This window comes from Trachypithecus francoisi, unplaced genomic scaffold (genome assembly GCF_009764315.1).
Source record: "Trachypithecus francoisi isolate TF-2019V2 unplaced genomic scaffold, Tfra_2.0 Lachesis_group11, whole genome shotgun sequence".
Lineage (NCBI taxonomy): Eukaryota > Metazoa > Chordata > Mammalia > Primates > Cercopithecidae > Trachypithecus > Trachypithecus francoisi.
In genome coordinates this window covers 9,731,441-9,757,232 of record NW_022681456.1, presented here as the reverse complement: position 1 = coordinate 9,757,232, position 25,792 = coordinate 9,731,441, and the positions used below count along the sequence as shown (strand labels likewise).

Sequence of the window (25,792 nt, the reverse complement as noted above, 5' to 3'; positions counted from 1 at the left end):
TTGTATTTTTAGTAGAGATGGGGTTCCACCGTGTTAGCCAGGATGGTCTCAATCTCCTGACCTCGTGATCCACCCACCTCAGCCTCCCAAAGTGCTGGGATTACAGTTGTGAGCTACCATGATTGGGCGAATTTTTTATTTTTTATTTTTTTGAGACAGGGTCTCACTCCAGCTGGAGTGCAATGGTACTCTCTTTGCTCACTGCAGCCTCAAGCTCCTCGGCTCAAGCAATCCTCCCACCTTAGCCTCCTGAGATGCTGGGAGTACAGGCATGCACCAACAGGCCTGGCTAATTTTGTACTTTTTGTGGAGACGGGGTTTCATCATGTTGCCCAGGCTGGTCTTGAACTCCTGAGCTCCAGTGATCCACCCGCCTCAGCCTCCCAAAGTGCTGGGATTATAGGCGTGAGCCACTGCACCTGGCCTTCTTGTGTATTTTTTATCCCAGTTCTAGAGTCAGCTATTTCTCCAAGGAGCACTGGTTACTTTCATTGGAGAATGATACCAGAAACCAAGATCTTGGAGCTAGGTTATGCTCATTGCTACCAGGGTACACAGACATTTTAATGTATATGTAACATGAAATTTACCTTTTTGACTTCATTTTCATTTATTTATTTATTTTTTGAGACGGACTTTGCTCTGTCGCCCAGGCTGGAGGGCAGTGGCGCGATCTCGGCTCACTGCAACGCCTCCTGGGTTCAAGTGATTCTCCTGCCTCAGCCTCCTGAGGAGCTGGGATTACAGGCACACGCCACCACACCTGGCTAATTTTTGTATTTTTAGTAGAGACAGGGTTTCACCAAGTTGGTGAGACTAGTCTTGAACTCCTGACTTTGGCCACCTCGGCCTCCTAAAGTGCTGGGATTACAGGCTTGGGCCACCACGCCCAGCCTTTTTTTTTTTCTCCAATACCGGGTCTCCCTCTGTCGGGCTGGAGTAAAGTGGTATACTTTTAGCTCATTGCAGCCTCGAACTCCCGGGCTCAAGTGATCCACCCACCTGAGCCTCCCAAAGTGTTAGGATTATATAGGCGTGAGCCATGGCACTCGGCTTCGTTTTCACTATTTTTTTTTTTTTTTGAGTCATAGTCTCACTCTGTTGCCCAGGCTGGAGTGCGGTGGCCTGATCTTGGCTGACTGCAACCTCTGCCTCCCAGGTTCAAGGGATTCTTGTGCCTCAGCCTCCCGAGTAGCTAGGATTAAGGGTGTGCGCCACAACCCCTGGCTAATTTTTGTATTTTTAGTAGAGACGGGGCTTCACCATGTTGGCATGGCTGGTCTTGAACTCCTGGCCTCAGGCCTCTGCCTTCCTTGGCCTCCCAAAGTGCTGAGATTATAGGCGTAAGACACTGTGCCTGGCACTTTTTTTTTTTTTTTTGAGATAGATTTTTGCTGTGTCACCTAGGCTGGAGTGCAGTGACACAATCTTGGCTCACTGCAACCTCTGACTCCCAGGTTCAAGCTATTCTCCTGCTTCAGCCTCCCAAGTAGCTGGGACTACAGGCGCCTGCCATCACACCCAGCTAATTTTTGTATTTTTAGCAGAGATGGGGTTTCACTATGTTGGCCAGGCTGGTCTTGATCTCCTGACCTCGTGACCCTCCCAACTTGGTCTCCCAATTACAGGACTTAGCCACCTCGCCCGGCCGGTTTGTTTTAACTATTAAATAACATTAGGTAGATTCACATTGTTATGAAACCATCTGTACTATCTATTTCCAGAACTTCTTCTTCATCTCAAATTGAACCTCTGTATCTGTTAAACAATAACTCACCATTCTCCTAACACCCACAGCAGCCCCTGATAACCACTATTGTACTTTCCAACCATGAATTTGACTATCCTAGGTCCCTCATATAAATGGAACCATACAGTATTTGTCCTTATGTTTCTTTCACTTAGCATGGTTCATCCATGAACTAGGTTCATCCATGATGTTGTAGCAATTAGAATTTCATTCCTTTTTAAGGAGAAATAGTATTTCATTGCATGTACTGTACATACAACTCGTGTGTGTGTGTGTCTGTATGTTTAAAAGCATAGGAGTTGGCAGGGCGTGGTGGCTCACACCGGTAATCCCAGCACTTTGGGAGGCTGAGGCAGGTGGATCACCTGAGGTCGGGAGTTCAAGACCAGCCTGACCGACATGGAAAAACCCCGTCTCTACTAAAAATACAAAATTAGCCGGGCATGGTGGCGCATGCCTGTCATCCCAGCGACTCGTGAGGCTGAGTCAGGAGAATCGCTTGAACCTGGGAGGTGGAGGTTGCAGTCAGCCAAGATCACACCATTGCACTCCAGTCTGGGCAACAAGAGTGAAACTAAAACAAAACAAAACAAAACACAAACAAAAAAAACAAACATAGGGGTCTTGCTCTGCTGCCCAGGCTGACAGGCTGAACTTGAACTCCTGGCCTCAAGCCTCATCGCTCAGCCTCCCTAGTGGCTGAAACTGCAGATGGCCTCCACCAACAATGGCTAGCATACATTTTCAAACATGAAATTTTAAGGTATAGATGTTGCTTTTTTTTTTTTGAGATGGAGTCTTGCTCTGCCACCCAGGCCGCGGTGCAGTGGCATGATCTCGGCTCACTGCAAGCTTCGCCTCCCGGATTCATGCCATTCTCCTGCCTCAGCCTCCCAAGTAACTGGGACTACAGGCGCCGGCCACCACGCCGGGGTTTCACTGTTTTAGCCAGGATGGTCTTGGTCTCATGACCTCATGATCTGCCCGACTGGGCCTCCCAAAGTGCTGGAATTATAGGCGTGAGCCACCGCGCCTGGCCTTTTTTTTTTTTTTTTTTTTTTTTTTTTTTAAGAAATTGGGGCCGGGCGCGATGGCTCACACCTGTAATTCCAGTACTTTGGGAGGCTGAGGCAGGCGGATCACTTGAGGTCAGGAGTTCGAGACCAGTTTGGCCAACATGGCGAAACCCCGTCTCTACTAAAAATACAAAAAATAGCCGGGAATGGTGGCGGGCGCCTGTAATCCCAGCTACTCGGGAGGCTGAGGCAGGAAAATCGCTTGAACCCGGGAGGCAGAAGTTGCAGGGAGCCGAGTTCGCACCACTGCACTCCAGCCTGGGCGACAGAAGGGTGTCTCCGTCTCAAGAAAAAATAATAAATAAAAATAAATAAATAATAAAGTAAAATGCCCCAGGTAACTGCATATTCGATAGTCTTTCTTTCAACTTAGTTGTTGAATTAGCAATTTTTCTCTTAAAATTTTTTTTATTTTAAATAAAGCTTATTGTCTTCGAAGATAACAACCTCGACGCACGCGAGTAAAACTTTAAAGATAAAACAAACAGGAAATGGGCGTCGGCGGCGAATCTGCTGTTACCAATGTAAAGGTCGGGCCCAGGCCGGCGCGGGGAATCTGCCGTCACCTGCAGCCGCTCGTCTGTCTCCGCGGGAAGGGAGCCCGAGCTTTGCTGAGGTAAGTGGAAGCGGCTCGGAGGGAGCGGGCCCCAAGCTGGAGAGAAGGAAGAGGGAGTGCAGCCCAGACGCTGTGCCCGCGCTTGTGTGGGGCGCCATGTTGGAACCTGGCAAAGGGGACGACATTCTGGGTTGCGTTGCGGGGAGTGGGCACGAGAGCTGGGTTGGAAGGATGGCCCCTTACTCCCTGCGACCCCCACAGAAGGAGAGGGGTAGGGGGCCGGCCTCAGGGCCGGCGGCCAAGCTGGACGCTGCATGGGAAGGATAGGCTTTTCCACAGAAACACGTGTTTGCCTCCGAGGCCCACTGCGCATGCCCTGGAGGGCTCTGTGGGTCCTGCCTTCAGTTTTGCTTTGCACAAAAAGGAGAGGAGGGGCAAAGTTTTTTTTTTTTTTTTGAGACAGAGTCGTGCTCTGCCGCCCAGGCTGGAGTGCAGTGGCGCGATCTCGGCTCACTGCAACCTCCGCTTCCTGGGTTCAAGCGATTCCACTGCCTCAGCCTCCCGAGTAGCTGGGACTACAGGCGTGCACCACCACGCCCGGCTAATTTTTTTGTATTTTAGTAGAGATGGGGTTTTACCAGGTTGGGGAGGGTGGTCTCGATCTCCTGACCTCGTGATCCGCCCGCCTCGGCCTCCCTAAGTGCTGGGATTATAGGCGTGAACCACCGCGCCTGGCCAGGAGGGGCAGGGTCTTACCCCGAAGACCCAGGAAGAGGCAATTTATTTTTTTGTTTTTCCCCAGAGACAGGGAGTCGTCCAGGCTGGAGAGTGGTGGCGCGATCTTGGCTCACTGCAGCGTCAACATCTCGGGTCAAGTGGTCCTCCCGCCTCAGCCTTCCAAGTATCTGGGACGATAGGCACGACCCCACCCCCGGAGAATTGATTGATTGATTGACTGATGGAAACGGAGTCTCACTTTGTTGCCCAGACTGGCCTCGAATTTCTGGGCTCAAGCGATCCTCCAGCCTCGGCCTCTCAAAGTGCTGGTATTACAGGCGTGAGCCACGGCGTGCCTGGCCAAAATTTTTCTAAATTTGTATAATAATTTATAATTGTAAAGCATTTTTGTGGACACCATATGATCTAATCTTCACAAAAACCTAGTGAAATGACATTTGGCTACATTTCACAGTAAGAAACCTGAAGCTTAAAATTTACTGACCTCAAATGATCCACCAATCTCAGCCTTCCAAAGTGTTGGGATTACAGGCGTGACCCACCGCACCTGGCCCCCACCATTCATTTCTGGTCTCATCCCCTGTATGAATAAAATGAGAGAATGAGGCCGGGCTTGGTGCTTCACACCTGTTATCCCAGCACTTTGGGAGGCTGAGGCAGGCTGGTCATCTGAGGTCAGGAGTTTGAGACCAGCCTGGCCAACATGGTGAAATCCTATCTCTACTAAAAATACAAAAATTAGCTGGGCATGGTGGCGGGCACCTGTCATCCCAGCTACTTGGGAGGCTGAGGCAGGAAAATCACTTGAACCCAGGAGGCAGAAGTTGCAGTGAGCCGAGACTGGCCATTGCACTCCAGCCTGGGTGACAGAGCGAGACTTTGTCTCTAAATAAATAAATAAATAAATAAAGTAAAAAAGAGAATGTAAAAATCGAAAGAGACTGTTGTAGGAAATCTCAACCTAATGCTGCCCGGGAGGAAGTGCACCAGGAAAGATTAATGAGAAACAGTGAAACCAGCTATTAGTATCTATAGAAGCATGCAGATGAGAGAGAGAACAAAATCCATGCTTATCCCTTTGTAATTCTCTTCCATTTTAATTTGAAGAAGTCTTAAAGCTTTGAACAGGAGCTTTGTGTACAATAATATCAGTTTTATTTGGTAGATCTTTGTGACTCCTGACTTCAAATGATCCACCCATCTTGGCCTCCCAAAGTGCTAGGATTACTAGCGTGAGCCATCACACCAGGCCCCTTGTGACTTTTTTTTTTTTTTTTTTTTTTGAGACGGAGTCTGGCTCTGTCGCCCAGGCTGGAGTGCAGTAGTGCGATCTCAGCTCACTGCAGGCTCCGCCACCCGGATTCATGCCATTCTCCTGCCTCAGCCTCCCGAGTAGCTGGGACTACAGGCAACGGCCACCACACCCGGCTAATTTTTTTTTGTATTTTTAGTGGAGACGGGGTTTCACTGTGTTTGCCAGGATGGTCTGGATCTCCTGACCTTGTGATCCACCCACCTCGGCCTCCCAAAGTGCTGGGATTACAGGCGTGAGCCACCGCGCCCAGCCCCCTTGTGACTTTTTAAGGTTGAATGGGGAGGGGTTCTTTTCCTTCAGGAGAGGAGGGATGGGTCTCAGCCTCAGACACCCAGAATACTGGTTTGTGTTTTTCTTTTTCTCATCTTTATCTCCAAAACCTTATATTTTATGAAAAGCATCAGAGGAAATTGATTGAGAGCTTTAGCTCTGGAGTCCACACTGCCCATGATTCTAACTCCTCCACTGGGCTACTTCTTAGCTTTAGGATTTTGGGCAAAGGTTGCCTTTTTGTGTCTGATCTTTCACATCTGAAAAGGCAATAATAATATAGTACCTAAGTCCTGGTATTGTTGAGAAGTGAGAGGAGTTAAGAGGTTAGTACAGGCTGGGTTCAGCGGCTCACACCTGTAATCCCAGCACTTTGGGAGGCTGAGGCAGGAGGATAGCTTGAGCCCAGGAGTTCAAGACCAGCTTATGCAATATAGTGAGACTCCATCTCTTAAAAAAAAAAAAAAAAGTTAGCTGGGTATGGTGGCGCATAGTGAGTAATTCCAGGTACTCACGAGGCTGGGGTGGGAAGATTGCTTGAGCCCAGGAGGTTGAGGCTGCAGTGAGCCATGACTGTGCCACTGTACTCCAGTCTGGGCAACAGCAAGACCCTGTCTCAAAAAAAAATTCAAGCGATTCTCCTGCCTCAGCCTCCCGAATAGCTGGGATTACAGGCATGCATCACCACGCCTGGCTAATTTTGTATTTTTAGTAGAGACGGGGTTACTCCATGTTGGTCAGGCGGGTCTCGAAGTCCCAACCTCAGACAGTCTGACCACCTCTGCTTCCCCAAGTGCTGGGATTACAGGCGTGAGCTGCCGCACCCGGCCTTTTTTTTTTTTTTTTTTTTTTAAATAGAGACAGGGTCTCACTATGTTTCCCATGTTGCCCAGGTTAGTCTTGAACTCCTGGGCTCAAGGGATCCTCCTATTTTGGCCTCCCAAAGTGATGGGATTACAGGCATGAGCCACCACGCCCAGCCTCTTCTTTTTTTCACATGGAGAAATTCCAGCCATGAGAGAAAACACAAATTGAGTTAGAGCCAGAGCCCAGACCAGGACTGAAACTGTCTCCCTCTCATCCTGTGCTCCTTCTGTCACTCCATCTGTTTTTCATTCTTTTACTGACAGCGGAGAGGCAGCCTCTGCACAGTTGCTTCTTGATGATGACAGACATATTGCCCTCCTTTTACCGTGTGGTGGTAAACAGTGTCATTATCCCGCTTCTCATTTCTCAACGATCAGGTTTGCCTGATTTGGACTAAAAAAAGTTCTATGATTTTTTTTTTTGAGACGGAGTATTGCTGTGTTGCCCAGGCTGGAGTGTAGTGGCATAATCTCAGCTCGCTGCAACCTCTGACTCCAGGTTTCAGGTGATTCTCCTGCCTCAGCCTCCCAAGTAGCTGGGATTACAGGCACCCGCCGCCACACCCAGCTAATTTTTGTAGTTTTAGTAGAGATGGGGTTTCGCTATGTTGCTGAGGCTGGTCTTGAGCTCCTGACCTCGTGATCCCGCCCGCCTTGGCCTCCCAAGGTGCTGGGATTACAGGCAAGAGCCACCGCGCTGGGCCAGTTCTATGATTTTTTTTTTTTTTTTTTTTTTTAGAGAGAATCTTGCTTTGTTGCCAGGCTGGAGTGCAGTGGCACCATCCCTGTTCACCACAACCTCCGTCTCCCGGGTTCAAGCAGTCCTCATGCCTCAGCCTCCAGAGTAGCTGGGATAACAGATGCATGCCACTACCGCCCAGATAATTTTTGTATTTTTTGTAGAGATGGAGTTTCACCATGTTGACCAGGCTGGTCTCGAACTCCTGACGTCTGGTGATCCACCCACCTCGGCCTCCTAAAGTGCTGGGATTACAGGCGTGAGCCACTGCGCTGGGCCAGTTCTATGATTTTTGACTGGAGTTGGTTCAGTTCCCCAGCATTTATCAGAAAGCATCCTAGGATCTGGAGCCACCAGCCTGAAGAGTGTTTACTGTGTGTTGGGCAAAGCATGATCAGGACTTTAGAAGGTTCAGTGAGCTGTGGGAGAGACACAATTGCTTCATGATGGAAGGAGCTGAAGCTGGACTTGACAGGCCCAGGAGAATTCCTGCAAGTGGATATGGGAGAGAGAGGCAGGGAGAGGATATTCCCAGGAGAGGAAATCATCCTGAGATGTTTGCACTAATGGTTTAGGCCAAAAAAAAAGAAAAAATGTACTGGGAAAGGCATGGGGCTGGGGAATCAGGGCACATTCAAGGAAGGAGGAGCAAGCCTGGGTAGTTTACAAACAGGCTTTGTTCCTGTTGAAGGGATCAGGAAAAAAGTAGAATACGTTTTATGATGGGACATGGTGAGAGGCTAAGTGAGGGTCAGAGATCTTTTTTTTTTTCTTCTGAGACAGGAGTCTCACTCTGTTGCCCAGGCTGGAGTGCAGTGGCATGATCTCGGCTCACTGCAACCTTCGCCTCCTGGGTTCAAGTGATTCTCCTACCTCAGCCTCTCAAGTAGCTGGGACTACAGGTGTGCACCACCATGCCAGCTAATTTTTTGTATTTTTAGTAGATAGGGGTTTCACCATGTTGGCCAGGCTGGTCTTGAACTCCTGACCTCAAGTGATCCTCCATCTTAGCCTTCTAAAGTGCTGGGATTATAGGTGTGAGCCACCGTGCCTGGTCTAGGGTCAGAGGTCTTGAGTGCAGTGCCATTGATTTTGGATTTTATTCTTTTTTTTTTTTTTTTTGATACGGAGTCTCGCTCTGTCACCCGGGCTGGAGTGTAGTGGCTGGATCTCAGCTCACTGCAAGCTCCGCCTCCCGGGTTTACGCCATTCTCCTGCCTCAGCCTCCCGAGTAGCTGGGACTACAGGCGCCCGCCACCTCGCCCGGCTAGTTTTTTGTATTTTTTAGTAGAAACGGGGTTTCACCATGTTAGCCAGGATGGTCTCGATCTCCTGACCTCGTGATCCACCTATCTCGGCCTCCCAAAGTGCTGGGATTACAGGCTTGAGCCACCGTGCCCGGCCAATTTTGGATTTTATTCTGTAGGTGTTTGGCTTTTTTACTGAGGAAAAAAAAACCTCACAGTGCACCTGTAAGTAATCACTCCCCTATATAACCCATCAACTGAGGAAGAAATAAAGCAGAAAGATCCTTGAGGAAAATTTGAGTAAGAGGAAAAATGTTATAGATATTTTAATAAATATTATGGAAAAATGCTGTTAGGAATAACTACTGTACATATTTCACAGAAACCTGGTTTTTTGTTTTTGTTTTTTTTTTGAGACAGGGTCTCACTCTGTTACCCACACTGGAGTACCGTGGCATGATCAAGGCTCACTGCCGCCTCAAGTTCCAAGGCTCAAGCCATCCTCCTGTCTCAGCCCCCCTAGTAGCTGGGACTACAGGCGTGCACCACCATGCCTGGCTGATATTTTTGAATTTTAGTAGAGATGAGGTCTTGATATGTTGCCCAGTCTGGTCTTCAACTCCTGAGCTCAAGTGAACCTCCCACTTTGGCCTCCTAAAGTATTGGGATTACAGTTGTGAGCCACTGCGCCAGGCCAAGTTTTTTTTTTTCTTTTTTCTTTTTTTTTTTTTTTTGTGAGACGGAGTCTCGCTCTGTCGCCCAGGCTGGAGTGCAGTGGCCGGATCTCAGCTCACTGCAAGCTCCGCCTCCGGGTTCACGCCATTCTCCTGCCTCAGCCTCCCGAGTAGCTGGGACTACAGGAGCCCGCCACCTCACCGGCTAGTTTTTTGTATTTTTTAGTAGAGACGGGGTTTCACTGTGTTAGCCAGGATGGTCTCGATCTCCTGACCTCGTGATCCACCCGTCTCGGCCTCCCAAAGTGCTGGGATTACAGGCTTGAGCCACTGCGCCCGGCCTAAGTTTTTTTTTTTTTTTCTTTTTTTTTTTTTTTTTGTGAGACGGAGTCTCGCTCTGTCGCCCAGGCTGGAGTGCAGTGGCCGGATCTCAGCTCACTGCAAGCTCCGCCTCCCGGGTTCACGCCATTCTCCTGCCTCAGCCTCCCGAGTAGCTGGGACTACAGGAGCCCGCCACCTCACCCGGCTAGTTTTTTGTATTTTTTAGTAGAGACGGGGTTTCACTGTGTTAGCCAGGATGGTCTCGATCTCCTGACCTCGTGATCCACCCGTCTCGGCCTCCCAAAGTGCTGGGATTACAGGCTTGAGCCACTGCGCCCGGCCTAAGTTTTTTTTTTTCTTTCTTCTTTTTTTTTTTTTTGAGACAGACTCTTGCTCTGTTGTCCAGTCTGGAGTGCGATTATGTGACCTTGGCTCACTGCAACCTCCGCCTCCCGGGTTCACGCCATTCTCCTGCCTCAACTTCCTGAGTAGCTGGGACTGCAGGCGCATGTCACCATGCCTAATTTTTTTTTTTTTTTTTGAGACAGAGTCTCGCTCTGTCACCCAGGCTGGAGTGCAGTGGCCGGATCTCAGCTCACTGCAAGCTCCGCCTCCCGGGTTCCCGCCATTCTCCTGCCTCAGCCTCCCGAGTAGCTGGGACTACAGGCGCCTGCCACCGCGCCCGGCTAGTTTTTTGTATTTTTTTAGTAGAGATGGGGTTTCACCGTATTAGCCAGGATGGTCTCGATCTCCTGACCTCGTGATCCGCCCGTCTCGGCCTCCCAAAGTGCTGGGATTACAGGCTTGAGCCACCGCGCCCGGCCGTCCTAATTTTTTTATTTTTAGTAGAGACGGGGTTTCACCATGTTGTCCAGACTGGTCTCAAACTCCTTGACCAGAATGGTCTCAAACTCCTGACCTCGTGATCTGCCCTCCTTGGCCTCCCAAATTGCTGTGATTACAGGTGTGAGCTACTGTGCCTGCCAGTTTTTTTTTCTCTTAACTTTTGGAACTTCTTCCAGGAAAAAGCTGGTTTTTTTTTTTTTTTTTTTGGGACGGAGTCTCCATCTGTTGCCCAGGCTGGAGTGCAGTGGCGCGATCTCGGCTGACTGCAAGCTCCGCCTCCTGCGTTCACGCCATTCTTCTGCCTCAGCCTCCCAAGTAGCTGGGACTACAGGTGCCCACCACCATGCCCAGCTAATTTTTTTGTATTTTTAGTAGAGACGGGTTTTTTCCGTGTTAGCCAGGATGGTCTCGGTCTCCTGACCTCGTAATCCTCCCGCCTCGGCCTCTCAAAGTGCTGGAATTACAGGCGTGAGCCACTGTGCCTGGCCGGAAAGACCTGGTTTTTAGTGGTTGGTTTTTTTTTTTTTTTTTTTTTTTTTGGAGACAGAGCCTCGCTTTGTTGCCCAGGTTGGAGTGCAGTGGTGCAATTTCGGCTCACTGCAACCTCCGCCTCCTGGGTTCAAGCCATTCTCCTGCCTCAGCCTCCTGAGTAGTTGGGATTACAGGCACCCACCACCTTGCCTGGCTGTTTTTTTTTTTTTTTTTTGAGATGGAATTTTGCTCTTGTTGCCCAGGCTGGAGTGCAGCGGCGCCATCTTGGCTCACCACAACCTCCACCAACCCGGTTCAAGCGATTCTTCTGCCTCAGCCTCCTGAGTAGCTGGGATTACAGGCATCTGCAACCGTGCCCGGCTAATTTTGTATTTTTAGTTGAGATGGGGTTTCTCCATGTTGGTCAGGCTGGTCTTGAACTCCTGACCTCAGGTGATCCACCCACCTCAGCCTCCCCAAGTGCTGGGATTATAGGCCTGAGCCACTGTGCCCAGCCAGCCAAGGTTTTTAAGTAACATATTTCAGCATTGGCTCTACAGCTTTGCAGGTTGGTCACATAAGCATTAGCCGGGTCTGAAATGTTAGTAAGCATTTTATTATTCCAGCAAAGATTCACATGAATTAATTATGTATCAGAAGGCATGACAACTGAAGTGCGCTTGCTGGGCAAAAAATTACCATTGCAGTAAATTATCATGCTCCCAGGCTAAATGGATTACCAGCCAGGCAGCTGAGAAGAAATCCCGTGTTCCTTTTGAACCAAATAACTCCCTGCTGGTCACTGTAGCCTTAGTTTTGTTGTCTGTTTACTGCAGAATGGTGCATCCAAATCCCCATTTTCTCTTGTACTTTTTAAAAGGTCTGTATCTTTTAATGATGCGTAGTAAAAACTTTCCACATGAACGATGCAATATCTAGCATTTGTTTCAGAATTATCTGGGGGCAGCTTATTCTGGCCACATGTGCATGGTGGTGCTAGTTGAGCCAGGTGAGTTTGTGGAGGGTTATTATATGATTCTCTATGTTGGCATTTGTTTGAAATTCTTGGTAGTAGAGTTTTTAAAATGCCATTTTCCACCAGCAGTTCCTGGGCTAGTTTTCCTATGATCATTTTTAAGGTTCTGAAAGGGAAGTCTGGTTTTGATCCACGCTGCCACATTGTAATGTATTCTTAGTTGGTAAGTGCCCTCCCGTGGCTGAGCCAGATGATGCATATATGGATGAAACCCAAGCACGCCTCCCTCTGCTTCCCAAGAGGGCATTTGCAGGAGTGGGTAAGGGCTTCTCTGGAGCACAATTGCCTGGCTTTGATGCTGTCTCCCCCACTTACTAGCGGGAAGGACTTAGCCTCTGTGGGTGTTCCCTTCCTTTCCTGTCTTCAAGAAGGGGTGAATGATAGTATCCATTTCATGGGGTTGTAAGGGTTGAATGAGTGGCTTGGAGTAGATGCTCCATCCATGCTTGCTCTTATTCTTAGAACATGAATGATTGGATGCCCATCGCCAAGGAGTATGATCCACTCAAAGCGGGCAGCATCGATGGCACCGATGAAGACCCACATGACCGTGCGGTCTGGAGGGCAATGCTGGCACGATATGTCCCCAACAAAGGTGTCATAGGAGATCCCCTCCTCACCCTGTTTGTGGCCAGACTAAACTTGCAGACCAAGGAGGACAAATTAAAGGAAGTCTTTTCCCGCTATGGTGACATCCGGCGGCTTCGGCTGGTCAGGGACTTGGTCACAGGCTTTTCAAAGGGCTACGCCTTCATCGAATACAAGGAGGAGCGTGCTGTGATCAAAGCTTACCGAGATGCTGACGGCCTGGTTATTGACCAGCATGAGATATTTGTGGACTACGAGCTGGAAAGGACTCTCAAAGGGTGGATCCCTCGGCGACTTGGAGGCGGTCTGGGGGGAAAAAAGGAGTCTGGACAACTGAGATTTGGGGGACGGGACCGGCCTTTTCGAAAACCTATTAACTTGCCAGTTGTTAAAAACGACCTCTATAGAGAGGCAAAACGGGAAAGGCGGGAGCGATCTCGATCCCGAGAAAGACACTGGGACTCGAGGACAAGGGATCGAGACCATGACAGGGGCCGGGAGAAGAGATGGCAAGAAAGAGAGCCCACGAGGTTGTGGCCTGACAATGACTGGGAGAGAGAGAGGGACTTCAGAGATGACAGGGTCAAAGGGAGGGAGAAGAAGGAAAGAGGGAAGTAGAGGCCCAACAGCAGACCCCAAAGTGAAGATACACTGGGAATGAGTGGAGGGGGATTGTCTTTCAACGCAGCTCGAGTCTAATGGTTGAATAAAACTTCCTGATGATCATGGGGTTTGGAATAGTTTTCTTTCCAGTCTGGAACTTTGGTTCAAGCTGATATGAATTTGTCATCTTCCTCACATAGTTCTAAGGACATGTTATTTAAGAGGATCAAGAAGCAATTTTGTCGTTACTGGCATCTGTACAGAAGGGCAATTTCTTTTCTTTTCTTTTCTTTTTTTTTTGAGACAGAGTCGCACTCTGTTGCCAGAGCTGGAGTGCAGTGGCGTGATCTTGGCTCACTGCAACCTTCACTTCCTGGGTTCAGGTGATCCTCCTGCCTCAGCCTCCCCAGTAGTTGGGATTACAGGCATGTGCTGCCATGCCCGGCTGATTTTTGTATTTTTAGTAGAGACAGGGTTTCACCATGTTGGTCAGGCTGATCTCCAACTCTTTTTTTTTTTTGAGACAGTTTCACTCTAGTTCCCCAGGCTGGAGTGCAATGGCGTGATCTTGGCTCACTGCAACTTCTGCCTCCCAGTTCAAGTGATTCTTCTGCCTCAGCCTCCCAAGTAGCTGGGATTACAGGCACGTGCCACCGTGCCCAGCTAATTTTTGTATTTTTAGTAGAGACGAGGTTTCACCATGTTAGCCAGACTGTTCTCGAACTCCTGACCTCAGGTGATCCACCTGCCTCGGCCTCCCAAAGTGCTGGGATTACAGGTGTGAGCCACCGGTCCTGGCCTGGTCTCCAACTCTTGACCTCAAATGATCCACCTGCCTCAGCCTCCCAAAGTGCTAGGACTACAGGCATGAGCCACTGCGTCCGGCCAGAAGGGCATTTGTAAGGAGCTAGTATTCAAATTTAATTTGGCAGTAGAGAATGTGATTCTCTCCCATCTATTTGAAATGATCATCTTGAGTACGTGGCAAAAAGAGGTTATGATGTAATCACACTCCTCTGAGACTCCTGAGAGGAGGAACACTAAACTGGTCAGAATAAATTGGATCCTTTTTATCTTTATATCCATAGCCCAAGGGTTTGCTGAATTGAAATAAAAATGGGATAGAAAAGTGAATCCAAGGAGAATGTCCAGAGTCCTAATACCAGAAGGCAGTCTGCACAGCCAGGTCAGCATTCTTGAACAAATGTACCTCCACTCTCACTTAAAATGCCGACTGCCTTTCTTCTTTTTCTGGCTGACATTTAAAATTAAAAACCAAAGTTGCTGGGCTGTGATCTATGGCAGCCTTCCAGCCCTTTGAAAAGATAAAGTTCGACAGAAGTGGTGGTGAAATGAAAATGAAGAATAAGGAGTGGTCAGGATCAGTGAAAGAATTACAGCCAATTCTGATGGATTGATTTTTCCTTTCTCTCTTGATTATCTAGTCTCTGGTGTGCTTGAGAGCTGGATCTGCTGACCTTAACTTCTGAGGACTTTGAGCAAGTACCATACTGTTCAGATGATTTTCAAAAAAGTGACATTTAGCATTTTGATAAATGGCTGTCTTTGAAAGTTCACATTGTGAAAATTCAAGATGTTTCATGCAAAATAAATGATTTAGTACCATTGCTAGGTTTTCACATAGGAGTTTGAATCTCTCGTGATATTACGCAGGAACTGGACCAACCTGCTGTGGCTTAAAATTGTTGTCAGCTGTTAGAACAGTTTTAGAAAAATAGGCACTTCGTGAATTTCCGGTACAGATTTTTATTATTTCCCAAGTCTCAGAAAACAACCTTGCAGGAAACCTCTCTGATTTCACTCACATTTCATTTACAAAGTGTTCCCTTATTAGGGCTCCAGAAGTGTGTTGTGGACAAGGGTTGGTAGGTTGTCTAGAAAGTAAGACTGACTGCATTAGGGAAGCCTTGTGAGATACCATCAGGACAAAAAGCAAAGCCAGTTGCAGTGTTTGTATAGTTGTCAACTCTGAGCATCAGAACAGGAAGAGATTGAAAACATGCACACTCGGCTAGGCATGATGGCTCAGAGCTGTAATCCCAGCACTTTGGGAGGCTGAGGCGGGTGGATCACCTGAGGCCAGGAGTTAGAGACCATCCTGGCCAACATGGTAAAATCCCGTCTACTAAAAATACAAAACTTAGCCGGGCGTGGTGGCGGGAGCCTGTAATCCCAGCTACTCAGGAGGCTGAGGCAGGAGAATGGCTTGAACCTGGGAGGCGGCGGTTGCAGTGAGCCAAGACCATGCCACTGTACTCCAGCCTGGTGACAGAGCAAGACTCTGTCTCAAAAAAAAAAAAAAAGAAAAGAAAAAACAAAACATGCACACTCAGGCTGGGTGGTGATGGCTCATGGCTGTAATTCCAGCACTTTGGGAGGCCATGGCAGGTATATCGCTTGGAGCTCAGCACTTCAAGACCAGTCTGGGCAATGTGGTGAAAACCTGTCTTTATGAAAAACAAAAATTAGCCTGGTTTTGGTGGTACGTGCCCATAGTCCCACCTACTCGGGAGGCTGAGGCTGGAGAATTGCTTGAGCCCGGGAAGCGGAGGTTGCAGTGAGCTGAGATTGTGCCACTGCACTCCAACCCGGGTGACAGTGAGACCCACCCTGTCTCAACACAAAAAGCATGCACACTCAGACTCCAACACTGTACATTTGGGCTTAGTGGTCTATGGGCTGTGGTGACTTTGAAAGAAAAACAATGGTACAGCTTCCATGGCAGTCTCCATGAACATGACAGAAGCAAGGACTCTTTGACTTAGCAATTCTGCTTCTAGTTTATTCTGTAGACCTCTGTGTGTGTGACAGTGTGCAACACTTTTTGAGAGTAAAGGATTGGAAGGAAGCTACCTGTCCGTCAGTGGCCTTAGATAAACATTAATACATATCACCTCCATATGGTAGACCAGGGCACTGCAGGATGTTCACTAGCACCTTGCTTGGTGTTCATCCATAGATGACAGTATCCTCTCTCCCCCTCGAGTTGTGACAACCAAAAATGTCTCCAGACTGCCAAATGTCCCCTGGGGGGCTCAGTCATCCGTGGTTGAGAGCCACTGTCTTTTATTTCTTTTTTTTTTTTGAGACGGAGTCTTGCTCTGTCGCCCAGGCTGGAGTGCAGTGGTGCAATCTCGGCTCACTGCAAGCTCCGCCTCCCGGGTTCAAGCAATTCTGCCTCAGCCTCCCGAGTAGCTGGGACTACAGGTGCCTGCCACCACGCCTGGCTAATTTTTTTGTGTGTATGTGTGTATATTTGGTAGAGACGGGGTTTCACTGTGTTAGCCAGGATGGTCTCGATCTCCTGACCTTGTGATCCGCCTGCCTCAGCCTCCCAAAGTGCTGGGATTATAGGTATGAACCACCACTCCTGGCCATGAGAGCCACTGTCTTATGTACTTACATGGAGTTATTGCTAGAATTTTTTTCTTTTTTGAGGCAGGGTCTCACTCTGTCTCCCAGGCTGGAGTGCAGTGGTGTGATTACAGCTCACTGCAGCCTTGAACTCCTGGGCTCAAGGGATCCTCCTGTCTTAGCCTCCCAAGTAGCTGAGATCACAGGTGTGTACCACCACACCCACCTATTTTTTTAATTAATGTTTTGTAGAGATGGGTTATTGCTATGTCACCTAGGTTAGTCTTTTTTTTTTTTTTTTTTTTGAGACGGAGTCTCGCTCTGTCACCCAAGCTGGAGTGCACTGGCCAGATCTCAGCTCACTGCAAGCTCCGCCTCCTGGGTTCACGCCATTCTCCTGCCTCAGCCTCCCGAGTAGCTGGGACTACAGGCGCCCGCCACCTCGCCCGGCTAGTTTTTCGTATTTTTTAGTAGAGACAGGGTTTCACCGTGTTAGCCAGGATGGTCTCGATCTCCTGACCTTGTGATCCGCCCGCCTCGGCCTCCCAAAGTGCTGGGATTACAGGCTTGAACCACCACGCCCGGCACCTAGGTTAGTCTTGAACTCCTGGGGTCAATTGATCCTCCCTACTTGACCTCCCAAAATGTGGGGATTATAGGTGTGACCCACTCACCTGGCCCTCTCTAGGATATTTCAAGTGGAAAAAAGAAAAGCACAGAATAGCATGTATATATTAGGCTGCCATTTAAATAAAAAGAAGGGCCAGGTATGGTGGCTCATGTCTGTGGTCCCATCTGCTCGGGAGGCTGAGGCAGGAGGATTGCTTGAGGCCGGGAGTTTGGGACCAGCCTTGGTGACATAATAAGACCCTGTCCCTTAAGAGAAAAGGAAAGAAGGAATATATACACACATATACATGTATATGTGCTTTTTGTTCTTGATTATTTTTTACATAATTGCATGTATAAACTTTCTGATGGATTGATTTTTCCTTTGTCTCGATTATCTAACCTCTGATTTGCTCAAGAGCTGGATCTGCTGACTTACCAAAAAAGTGACATTTGGCCGGGCACAGTGGCTCACACCTGAATTCCCAGCACTTTGGGAGGCTGGGGTGTGAGGATCACTTGAGCCCAGGAGTTTGAGACCAGCTTGGGCAACAAAGTTAAGACCTTGTCTCTACAAAACATAATTAGCTGGGCATGGTGGTGCACATCATTAGTACCAGCTACTTGGGAGGCTGAGGTGGGAGGATTGCTTAGCTGCAATGAGCTATGATAGCGCCACTGTACTCCAGCCTGGGTGATAGAGCAAGACCCTGTGTCCAAAAAAAAAAAAGGCCAGCCACAGTGGCTTACACCTGTAATCCCAGCACTTCAAGAGGCCAAGGCAGGTGGATCGCTTGAGGTCAGGAGTTTGAGACCCTGAGACCAGCCTAGCCAACATGGTGAAACCCCGTCTCTACTAAAAATAGAAAAATTAGTCAGGTATGGTGGCACACACATGTAGTCCCAGCTACTTGGGAGGCTGAGGCATGAGAATTGCTTGAACTCAAGAGGCGCAGGTTGCAGCAAGCGGAGATGGTGCCACTGTACTCTGGCTTGGGTGACAGAGCAAGACTCTATCTCAAAAAAAAAAAAAAAAGGGGGGACATTTACTGTTTAGGAAAGATAACCAAGAAACTGGCAATTTTGGTTACCTGTTGGAAAGGCAACAAAGGTGGCCGGGGTGGGAGAGGAATTTATCAGTATACCTACTTCTATATTCTTTGAGAATAAATTCTAGTAATTCCAATGGGCACTCAGGTTTGAAAACCACTGCTCTAACGCAGCAGTAATTACCCTGTCTGATCTTTTTTTGTGTGTTTTTCAGCAATCTGGAAGCAGAGTCCATTCTAAAATCTGCAAATTCACCTGATGGTTTCTTTTTTTTTTTTTTTTTTAAGATGAAGTCTTGCTCTGTCGCCCAGGCTGGAGTACAATGGCACGATCTAGGCTCACTGCAACCTCTGCCTCCTAGGTTCAAGGGATTCTCCTGTCTCAGCCTCCTGAGTAAGCTGGGATTATAGGTGTGCACCACCACACCTGGCTAAGTTTTTTGTATTTTTGTAGAGATGGGGTTTCACCATTTTGGCCAGGCTGGTCTTGAACTCCAGACCTCAAGTGACCCACCCAGCTCGGCCTCCCAAAGTGCTGGGATTACAGGCGTGAGCCACTGTGCCCGGCCTCACTGATGGTTTCTTAGCAAACTTCAGTAGAATGTTTAGAATGTGGCCTTGATAAACCTGAATGCTGGTAGGAGGTGCTACCTCGCTCAATCTATGAGCACCCAGCCCTGTGCCCTGGATGCTTGGCAGGTGGAGAGAAAGACAGTGTTATGTGGGCAAGCCTCCAACTCACCAGTTGCAGCAGAGCATCTGGCTCTCCGTCTGCTGCTGTAGCCCTGTGAGTCAGTCAGACGTGTGGCCCCCAAGTCAGCTTCCCACCTAGCACCCTTGTTCTGCTACAGCTCCCCCACCTGCCCTCCTGCATTGCCTAGGATCCCACGCTTCACTTTCAATCTGCTATGGGACGTTTGTCGTCTTCTTTGCAGGGGACTAAGTATATGACTTAATGAATCCTAAAAGGAAAAAAAAAGATGTCAGGAAAAAAAAGGCACACAAGAAATGTTGCAACATCTCATCCTTAGCAACTTTGTTTGGTTAGTACTGCATAACTCACAGCAGATTCCAAGGCACCTGCCTTGAACATTGCTACATGCTCTAGGCATTATCAGGAATGCAGCCAGGGTGCCTGCAAAGTTGTCTCCAGTTTCTGCGTAGGAGGACCATCATCCATATTGTCTGTGGCTTTGTGTCTGAGTTGGGCTACTGAGCCTGTGACTTCAGACCCCTTGTCTGCCTGATGGATACATTCTGTTTAAGATGCTGCCATCACAATTTCATGAATCTAACTAATGAAGATCTAGCCCTTCCATGCCTCCTGCTGAACTATGTCACCTGTGATAATAACACCTCTCCACATAGCATTTTATAGAAAGCAAGTCAAACAGCAATGATAGTGGCAAGTGATGTATTTGGCTTAAAGAAGCTTGTGTTACTGAAGTTAACGCAGAAGTCTGGCCTCCGTCTGTGGGATTATTAAATATATATCCTATGGAATCAGAGTCATCTATTAGAAACAGTGATAGCCCTGGGTATAAATAAACATTTCTTTAGAGTTTGGCGTCAGTTTTTCAATGTCCATCCTCAAATCAGTCAGTCTGTTTGATGGGTCGTTTTCCGGGTGCACCTGCACCGAGAGGCTTGAGGCAGCAACGACCCTGGGCTGCGGTTCGGCTGCAGGCGCTGGTGGCGGGCAGTCCAGGTTGGAGGGTGGAGATGGGCCAAGGTCACAGGTGCTGCAGGGCTTCCTGTCCTTGCTCTGTGTAACCGTCATCACGGTGGGTGTTTGCCCACTGTCCAAAGGACTCCTGGATGTGCACGTTTCTCTGCGTGTTGGCCAGGCGCTTCTTATCTCGGGAGAAGAAGCTAAACCTTTGGAAGGGAAAGCAAACACAGAAATGAGAACTGACCCTTTGCTGTGCACGTCACATTTTTTGCAGTGCCGGAGACAAACAGCAGCAAACTCAGAAGAGAGCAAATCAATTCAAGGTGTGAAAGACACAGTCGGGGGTGCAGGTCAAAGTTATTCTAAGAAAGCAGCGGGGTATTCTGCGTGTCATTTGGACACGGTACCTTGGAGGTCACGCGGTATGGTCAAGGCATGCATGTTGATGTGATGTGTGAGGTGTCCTCCACCTTAGCCGCTACGGAGGATTTATCCCGTTACCAGTGGAAATCAAAAGCTACTGAAACAAGTCATGGGTTTCTTTAATTACTGTAACGATGCAGAGGAAAGAAAACTTGAAAGCCATGTGGAATATAAGAAGATTCTGTTGTAAACAGATGCGTATTTTTAATTTCAATAGTTCTGTATTTGTTTAATGTCAGGAAACTGTGGCCCAGAGTTCATGGACATTACTGCTCAGGATGAGGCTAAAGGATGTATTTAAGAAAAATGAGACAATAAAAAATATATTATGGGCTGGGCGCAGTGGCTCACGCCTGTAATCCCAGCACTTTGGGAGGTCGAGGCAGGCAGATCACTTGAGGTCAGGAGTTTGAGACCAGCCTGGCCAACATGGTGACACCCTGTCTCTACTAAAAATACAAAAATTATTCAGGCATGGTGGCTCATTCCTGTAATCCTAGCTACTTGGGAGGCTGAGGCAGGAGAATCGCTTGAATCTGGGAGGCGGAGGTTCCAGTGAGACAAGATCATGCCACTGCACTCCAGCTTGGGCAACAGAACGAGACTCTGTCTAAAAAAAAAAAAAGAAATATATATATATGTGTGTGTGTGTGTGTGTGTGTGTATATATGTAAAACGTGGTATGCATGCTTCTCTGATACAAAATTTGGGAAACATCAATTTGCACTTTCAAAAATGGATTTAATGGTAAAAGCCTTTAGACTGTATCACTGTAACCAGCTACAGAGCCACAGTTAGTCTGGCCTCAGACTTTAACTGAGGTAGACCAATAGGTCTTTTTAAAAGAGCTGTGACTGTTGCATATTGATCAGAGAGAGCCATCAGGAACTTTCAGATGCCTGAAAGATGAAGGCAGAAGTCACAAGCATACTTGAGTTTGTTACTGTAGAAAAAAGAAAGAAATAAAAACAAAAGAAAAAAAAGTCACAAGCAAAAACCTTGCAAGGTAGTCCATTTATTTTATTTTATTATTTTTGAGATGGGGTTTCGCTGTCTTTGCCCAGGCTGGAGTGCAATGGTGCGATCACGGCTCACTGCAACCTCCGCCACCCCGGTTCAAGCGATTCTCCTGCCTCAGCCTCCTGAGTAGCTGGGATTACAAGCACCCGCCACCACACCTGGCTAAGTTTTTGTATTTTTAGTAGAGATGGGGTTTCGCCATGCTGGCCAGGGTGGTCTCAAACTCCTGACCTCAGGTGATCCACCTGCCTCGGCCTCCCAAAGTGCTGGAATTACAGGCGTGAGCCACTGCGCCCGGCCAAAGTATCCATTTAAAACAAGATCTGCTTTGAGGTCATGTAAACGAACTAGGACCCTGGTCAGTGAACCTGAAATTGGCCTACCTTGAGGAATTCCCAAAAGCTCTTCCTAAAACTGTCCTTTGATACTACCAGGATCTACTAAGATTCATTCTGTTGTCATCAAGTTCTAATACTTTTTTTTTTTTTTTTTTTGTGATATGGAGTCTCGCTTTGTCGTCCAGGCTGCAATGCAGTGGCTTGATCTCAGTTCACCGTAACCATTGCCTCCCGAGTTCAAGCGATTCTCCTGCCACAGCCTCCCAAGCAGCTGGGATTACAGGTGCACACCACCGCCCCAGCTAATTTTTTTGTATTTTTAGTAGAGATGAGTTTCACCATGTTGGTCAGGCTGGTGTCAAACTCCTGACCGCAAATGATCCACCTGCCTCAGCCTCCCAAAGTGGGTGCTGTGATTACAGGCATGAGCTGTTGAGCCCAGCTGTCACCAACGCCTGGGATTACAGGCGTTCGCCACTATGTGAATGATGGCTCTGAACTTGGTAAGAGATATCATATAATAGCTATGTTATGTTTCCTGGGAGGCAAGAATAGGAACAAAGCCACTGTGAAATCAAAGCTTCAGATAAACTATTTTTGATTGCCTCTGTTTGCTGGTTGCTAATGTTGCAGCCTGTAGAGTTTAGTTTTAATCACACCTGGGTGAAAATGATTTCACTCTTCTATGGTTACTGGATCCTACAATCACTTTCTACCAGAAATAAACTGATCTTTCATTGCAAAGCTACGGCAAGCCAAGTTTATCTGATGAAACTCTCCCTAGCAACTAAGATGCCTTTTCTCTGTGACAGGTAAGTGTGCTGGTGAATGAAGGCGTGATTCTCACACCGGGTTATTTGTGAGCTCTTTCCATAGGGTAATCCAGGCAATTAGCTGGCCAAAAATACAGCAGCAACACATCACGATTATGCTTCACCTCTCCCTGACTCAGGTAAGCAGGAAGGCCACTTAGCACTTCCGACAGACAGAATCAAAACACTGGTCCCTCCTCTGCCTTTCTTTTTAAAACAAGATCAAATGGCTGACTTGAAGATGGCTTGGAAAACAAAGCAGTTTAGAAAGCTACAGGGCGAACAAAAACACAGGGTTAGTGTCACTCGGGGACCGCAGTGGGCGTTGATTACTGACCCGTCACTTAAAGGACCTTCTTTACTGGATCATGGGCAAGGTGGTTTTAGAACAGAAACAGAAGAGACAAAAAGAATGGTCGGTAACAGAGCCGAGAATTCTGAGGCTTCGCTCGAGTAGACTGAGCACAGCCATGGCACAGCTGAAATCACACTCAACATCCACTTCAAATGGAGCACACTGGTGGTGGCCATGCAGCTTCAGTGGCCAGGGGAGACAGGTCAGCCCCAGCAGTAGCCGAAGCAGACATTCCAAGGGCATAGCTCAAACAAAACCCAAAACACACACGGTGCCTACAAGGGAAACAAGCCGTCGGACAGGCTGCAGTGTGGGGTCATCTATTATCAGTCCAGCTGCTACCATAGGCATTATGGCTGTAAAGATCCTGGTTAGAGAAGTACAGATAGACACAGAGAAGATAAAAACAGGGGAGGGATGAAAAAGAAACACTTCACAGACACCAGTGGAAGGGTTTGATGAGGGTCTAAGATGGGGGTTGAATTGTGTCCTCTGTCTCTAAATTCACTTAAATTTTCTTTCTTTTTTTTTTTTTTTTTTATGAGATGGAATCTCACTGTCTCATCCAGGCTGGAGTGTGGTGGCACAATCTCAGCTCACTGCAACCTCCTCCTCCTGGGTTCAAACGATTCTCCTGCCTTAGCCTCCCAAGTGGCTAGGGATTACAGGCGTTTGCCACCACGCCCAGCTAATTTTTGCATTTTTGGTAGAGACAGGGTGTTACCATGTTGGCCAAGCTGGTCTTGAACTCCTGACCTCAGGTGATCTGCCAGTCTCAGCCTCCCAAAGTCTGGGATTACAGGTGTGAGCCACCGTACCTGGCTATTTCTAAAAAAAAATTTTTCGAGGCTGGGCGTGGTGGCCCACGCCTGTAATCCCAGCACTTTGGGAGGCTGAGGGGGGCGGATCACCTGAGGTTGGGAGTGCAAGACCAACCAGATCAACATGGAGAAACCTCGTCTCTACTAAAAATACAAAATTAGCCAGGTGTGGTGGCGCACGCCTGTAATCCCAGCTACTCAGGAGGCTGAGGCAGAAGAATTGCTTGAACCTGGGAGGTGGAAGTTGTGGTGAGCTGAGATCACACCATTGCACTCCAGCCTGGGCAACAAGAGCAGAACTCCATCTAAAAAAAAAAAAAAGGCCGGGCGCGGTGGCTCAAGCCTGTAATCCCAGCACTTGGGAGGCTGAGGGGGGCGGATCACCTGAGGTTGGGAGTGCAAGACCAACCAGATCAACATGGAGAAACTTCGTCTCTACTAAAAATACAAAATTAGCCAGGTGTGGTGGCGCACGCCTGTAATCCCAGCTACTCAGGAGGCTGAGGCAGAAGAATTGCTTGAACCTGGGAGGTGGAAGTTGTGGTGAGCTGAGATCACACCATTGCACTCCAGCCTGGGCAACAAGAGCAGAACTCCATCTAAAAAAAAAAAAAAGGCCGGGCGCGGTGGCTCAAGCCTGTAATCCCAGCACTTTGGGAGGCGAGATGGGCGGATCACGAGGTCGGGAGATTGAGACCATCCTGGCTAACATGGTGAAACCCCATTTCTACTAAAAAATACAAAAAACTAGCCGGGCGAGGTGGCGGGCGCCTGTAGTCCCAGCTACTCCGGAGGCTGAGGCAGGAGAATGGCGTAAAACCCGGGAGGCGGAGCTTGCAGTGAGCTGAGATCCGGCCACTGCACTCCAGCCGGGCGACAGAGCGAGACTCTGTCTCAAAAAAAAAAAAAAAAAAAGAAAGAAAGAAATAGGGTCCTTACAAATGTAACTAGTTAAGATGAGGTTATCCTGGAGTAGGGTGGGTTCTAATCCAGTATGACTGGTATTCTTATAAAAGGGGGATATCTGGACAGAGATAGCACGTGAGGAAGGTGGAAATGGATATTGAGGTGAGGCTTCTGCAGGCCGAGGACTGCCAATGACCGCCAGCAGCCACCAGAAATGGAGAGAGGTGTGGGGCAGATTCTCCCTTACAGTCCGCAGAAGGAGCTGGCCCTGCTGACGCCTTCATCACGGCCTTCTGGCCTCCGGAAGTGGGAGGCTATACCTGACTGTCGTTGAAGCCCCTGAGTCTGCAGTACTTTGTTACAGCAGCTCTAGAAACTGATGCAGTATATATGACAGCCAGCAAGGGACGACAGATTGGCTCCCCGGGGCTAAAATGCAGGGTTGTGTGTGGGGAACAAAGAAGGCAAAACATGCCTTGGGGAGGTGGTGGTGATGCCCTGGCAAGGGGGCCTTTCAGTGTCCTCCTGAACTGCGATGAGCTGCAGGCACCATGACCCTAAGCCCAGGGGAGAACTAGGAGAGACCGTGAGGCAGAGAGGGGCCAGGCAGGACAAGGGCTCAGGCAGAGCCTGCAGAATCATCAGATATTCTGGTCCAAGCCCACAGTAAATAAATGCTCATCTGTTCCTCAGCTGGGCAGAGGAAATGAAGATGAAACGCCAACCATGCCACTACAGCTTATTTTGAAAAGCTATACTTTTTAAAAAAAAGTTGGTTGGGGCCGGGCGTGGTGGCTCAAGCCTGTAATCCCAGCACTTTGGGAGGCCGAGACGGGCGGATCACGAGGTCAGGAGATCGAGACCATCCTGGCTAACACGGTGAAACCCCGTCTCTATTAAAAAATAGAGAAAAACCAGCCGGGCGCGGTGGTTCAACCCTGTAATCCCAGCACTTTGGGAGGCCGAGACGGGCGGATCACGAGGTCAGGAGATCGAGACTATCTTGGCTAACATGGTGAAACCCCGTCTCTACTAAAAAATACAAAAAACTAGCCGGGCGAGGTGGCGGGCGCCTGTAGTCCCAGCTACTTGGGAGGCTGAGGCAGGAGAATGGTGTGAACCCAGGAGGCGGAGCTTGCAATGAGCTGAGATCCGGCCACTGCACTCCAGCCGGGCGAGGTGGCAGGCGCCTGTAATCCCAGCTACTCAGGAGGCTGAGGCAGGAGAATGGCGTAAACCCAGGAGGCGAAGCTTGCTGCGAACTGAGATCCAGCCACTGCACTCCAGCCTGGGTGACACAGCGAGACTCCGTCTCA

General features: G+C 48.5%; 2 protein-coding genes across 12 annotated transcripts in view; one reads left to right on the top strand and one right to left on the bottom strand.

Annotated features, from left to right (window-relative positions):
* The first annotated feature begins 2,864 nt into the window (after positions 1-2,864).
* On the top strand, positions 2,865-13,219 carry SNRNP35 (small nuclear ribonucleoprotein U11/U12 subunit 35). Of its 7 annotated transcripts, XM_033220176.1 has the most exons (3): positions 3,321-3,442; positions 8,737-8,782; positions 12,368-13,219. In XM_033220176.1, exon 3 carries the CDS (start codon positions 12,371-12,373, stop codon positions 13,109-13,111), a length of 741 nt encoding a protein of 246 aa, XP_033076067.1. In that variant the 5' UTR covers positions 3,321-3,442; positions 8,737-8,782; positions 12,368-12,370; the 3' UTR covers positions 13,112-13,219. The 7 variants fall into 7 exon arrangements, 6 of the variants coding, with proteins under 6 accessions (XP_033076069.1, XP_033076067.1, XP_033076071.1 ...); XM_033220178.1 differs by lacking the exon at positions 8,737-8,782 and having other exon boundaries at positions 2,865-3,442; XR_004439505.1 differs by lacking the exons at positions 8,737-8,782; positions 12,368-13,219 and adding an exon at positions 4,185-4,232 and having other exon boundaries at positions 3,329-3,442.
* Positions 13,220-19,138: 5,919 nt separating this feature from the next.
* The window catches only part of RILPL1 (Rab interacting lysosomal protein like 1), a 60,616-nt gene continuing 53,962 nt past the window's right edge, over positions 19,139-25,792 (bottom strand). The window contains exons 7-9 of one of the 5 annotated variants that reach the window (XM_033220174.1): positions 23,029-23,116; positions 22,732-22,755; positions 19,926-20,007 (exon numbers count right to left, since the gene is read on the bottom strand). In XM_033220174.1, coding sequence (XP_033076065.1) covers positions 22,753-22,755; positions 23,029-23,116 — 91 coding nt within the window. In that variant the 3' untranslated portion in view covers positions 19,926-20,007; positions 22,732-22,752. Of the gene's footprint in view, positions 20,008-22,731; positions 22,756-23,028; positions 23,117-25,792 lie in introns of all 5 variants that reach the window. The other 4 variants (XM_033220173.1, XM_033220171.1, XM_033220175.1 and 1 more) reach the window with 4 other exon arrangements.

Excerpts from the sequence above, each read along its gene's own strand:
- SNRNP35 (XM_033220177.1), top strand. The coding sequence starts at position 12,096 with ATGATGCATATATGGATGAAACCCAAGCACGCCTCCCTCTGCTTCCCA. Across the intron at positions 12,165-12,367 it reads GAGGGCATTTGCAGGAGTGG|AACATGAATGATTGGATGCC; the intron begins GTAAGGGCTTCT and ends TCTTATTCTTAG.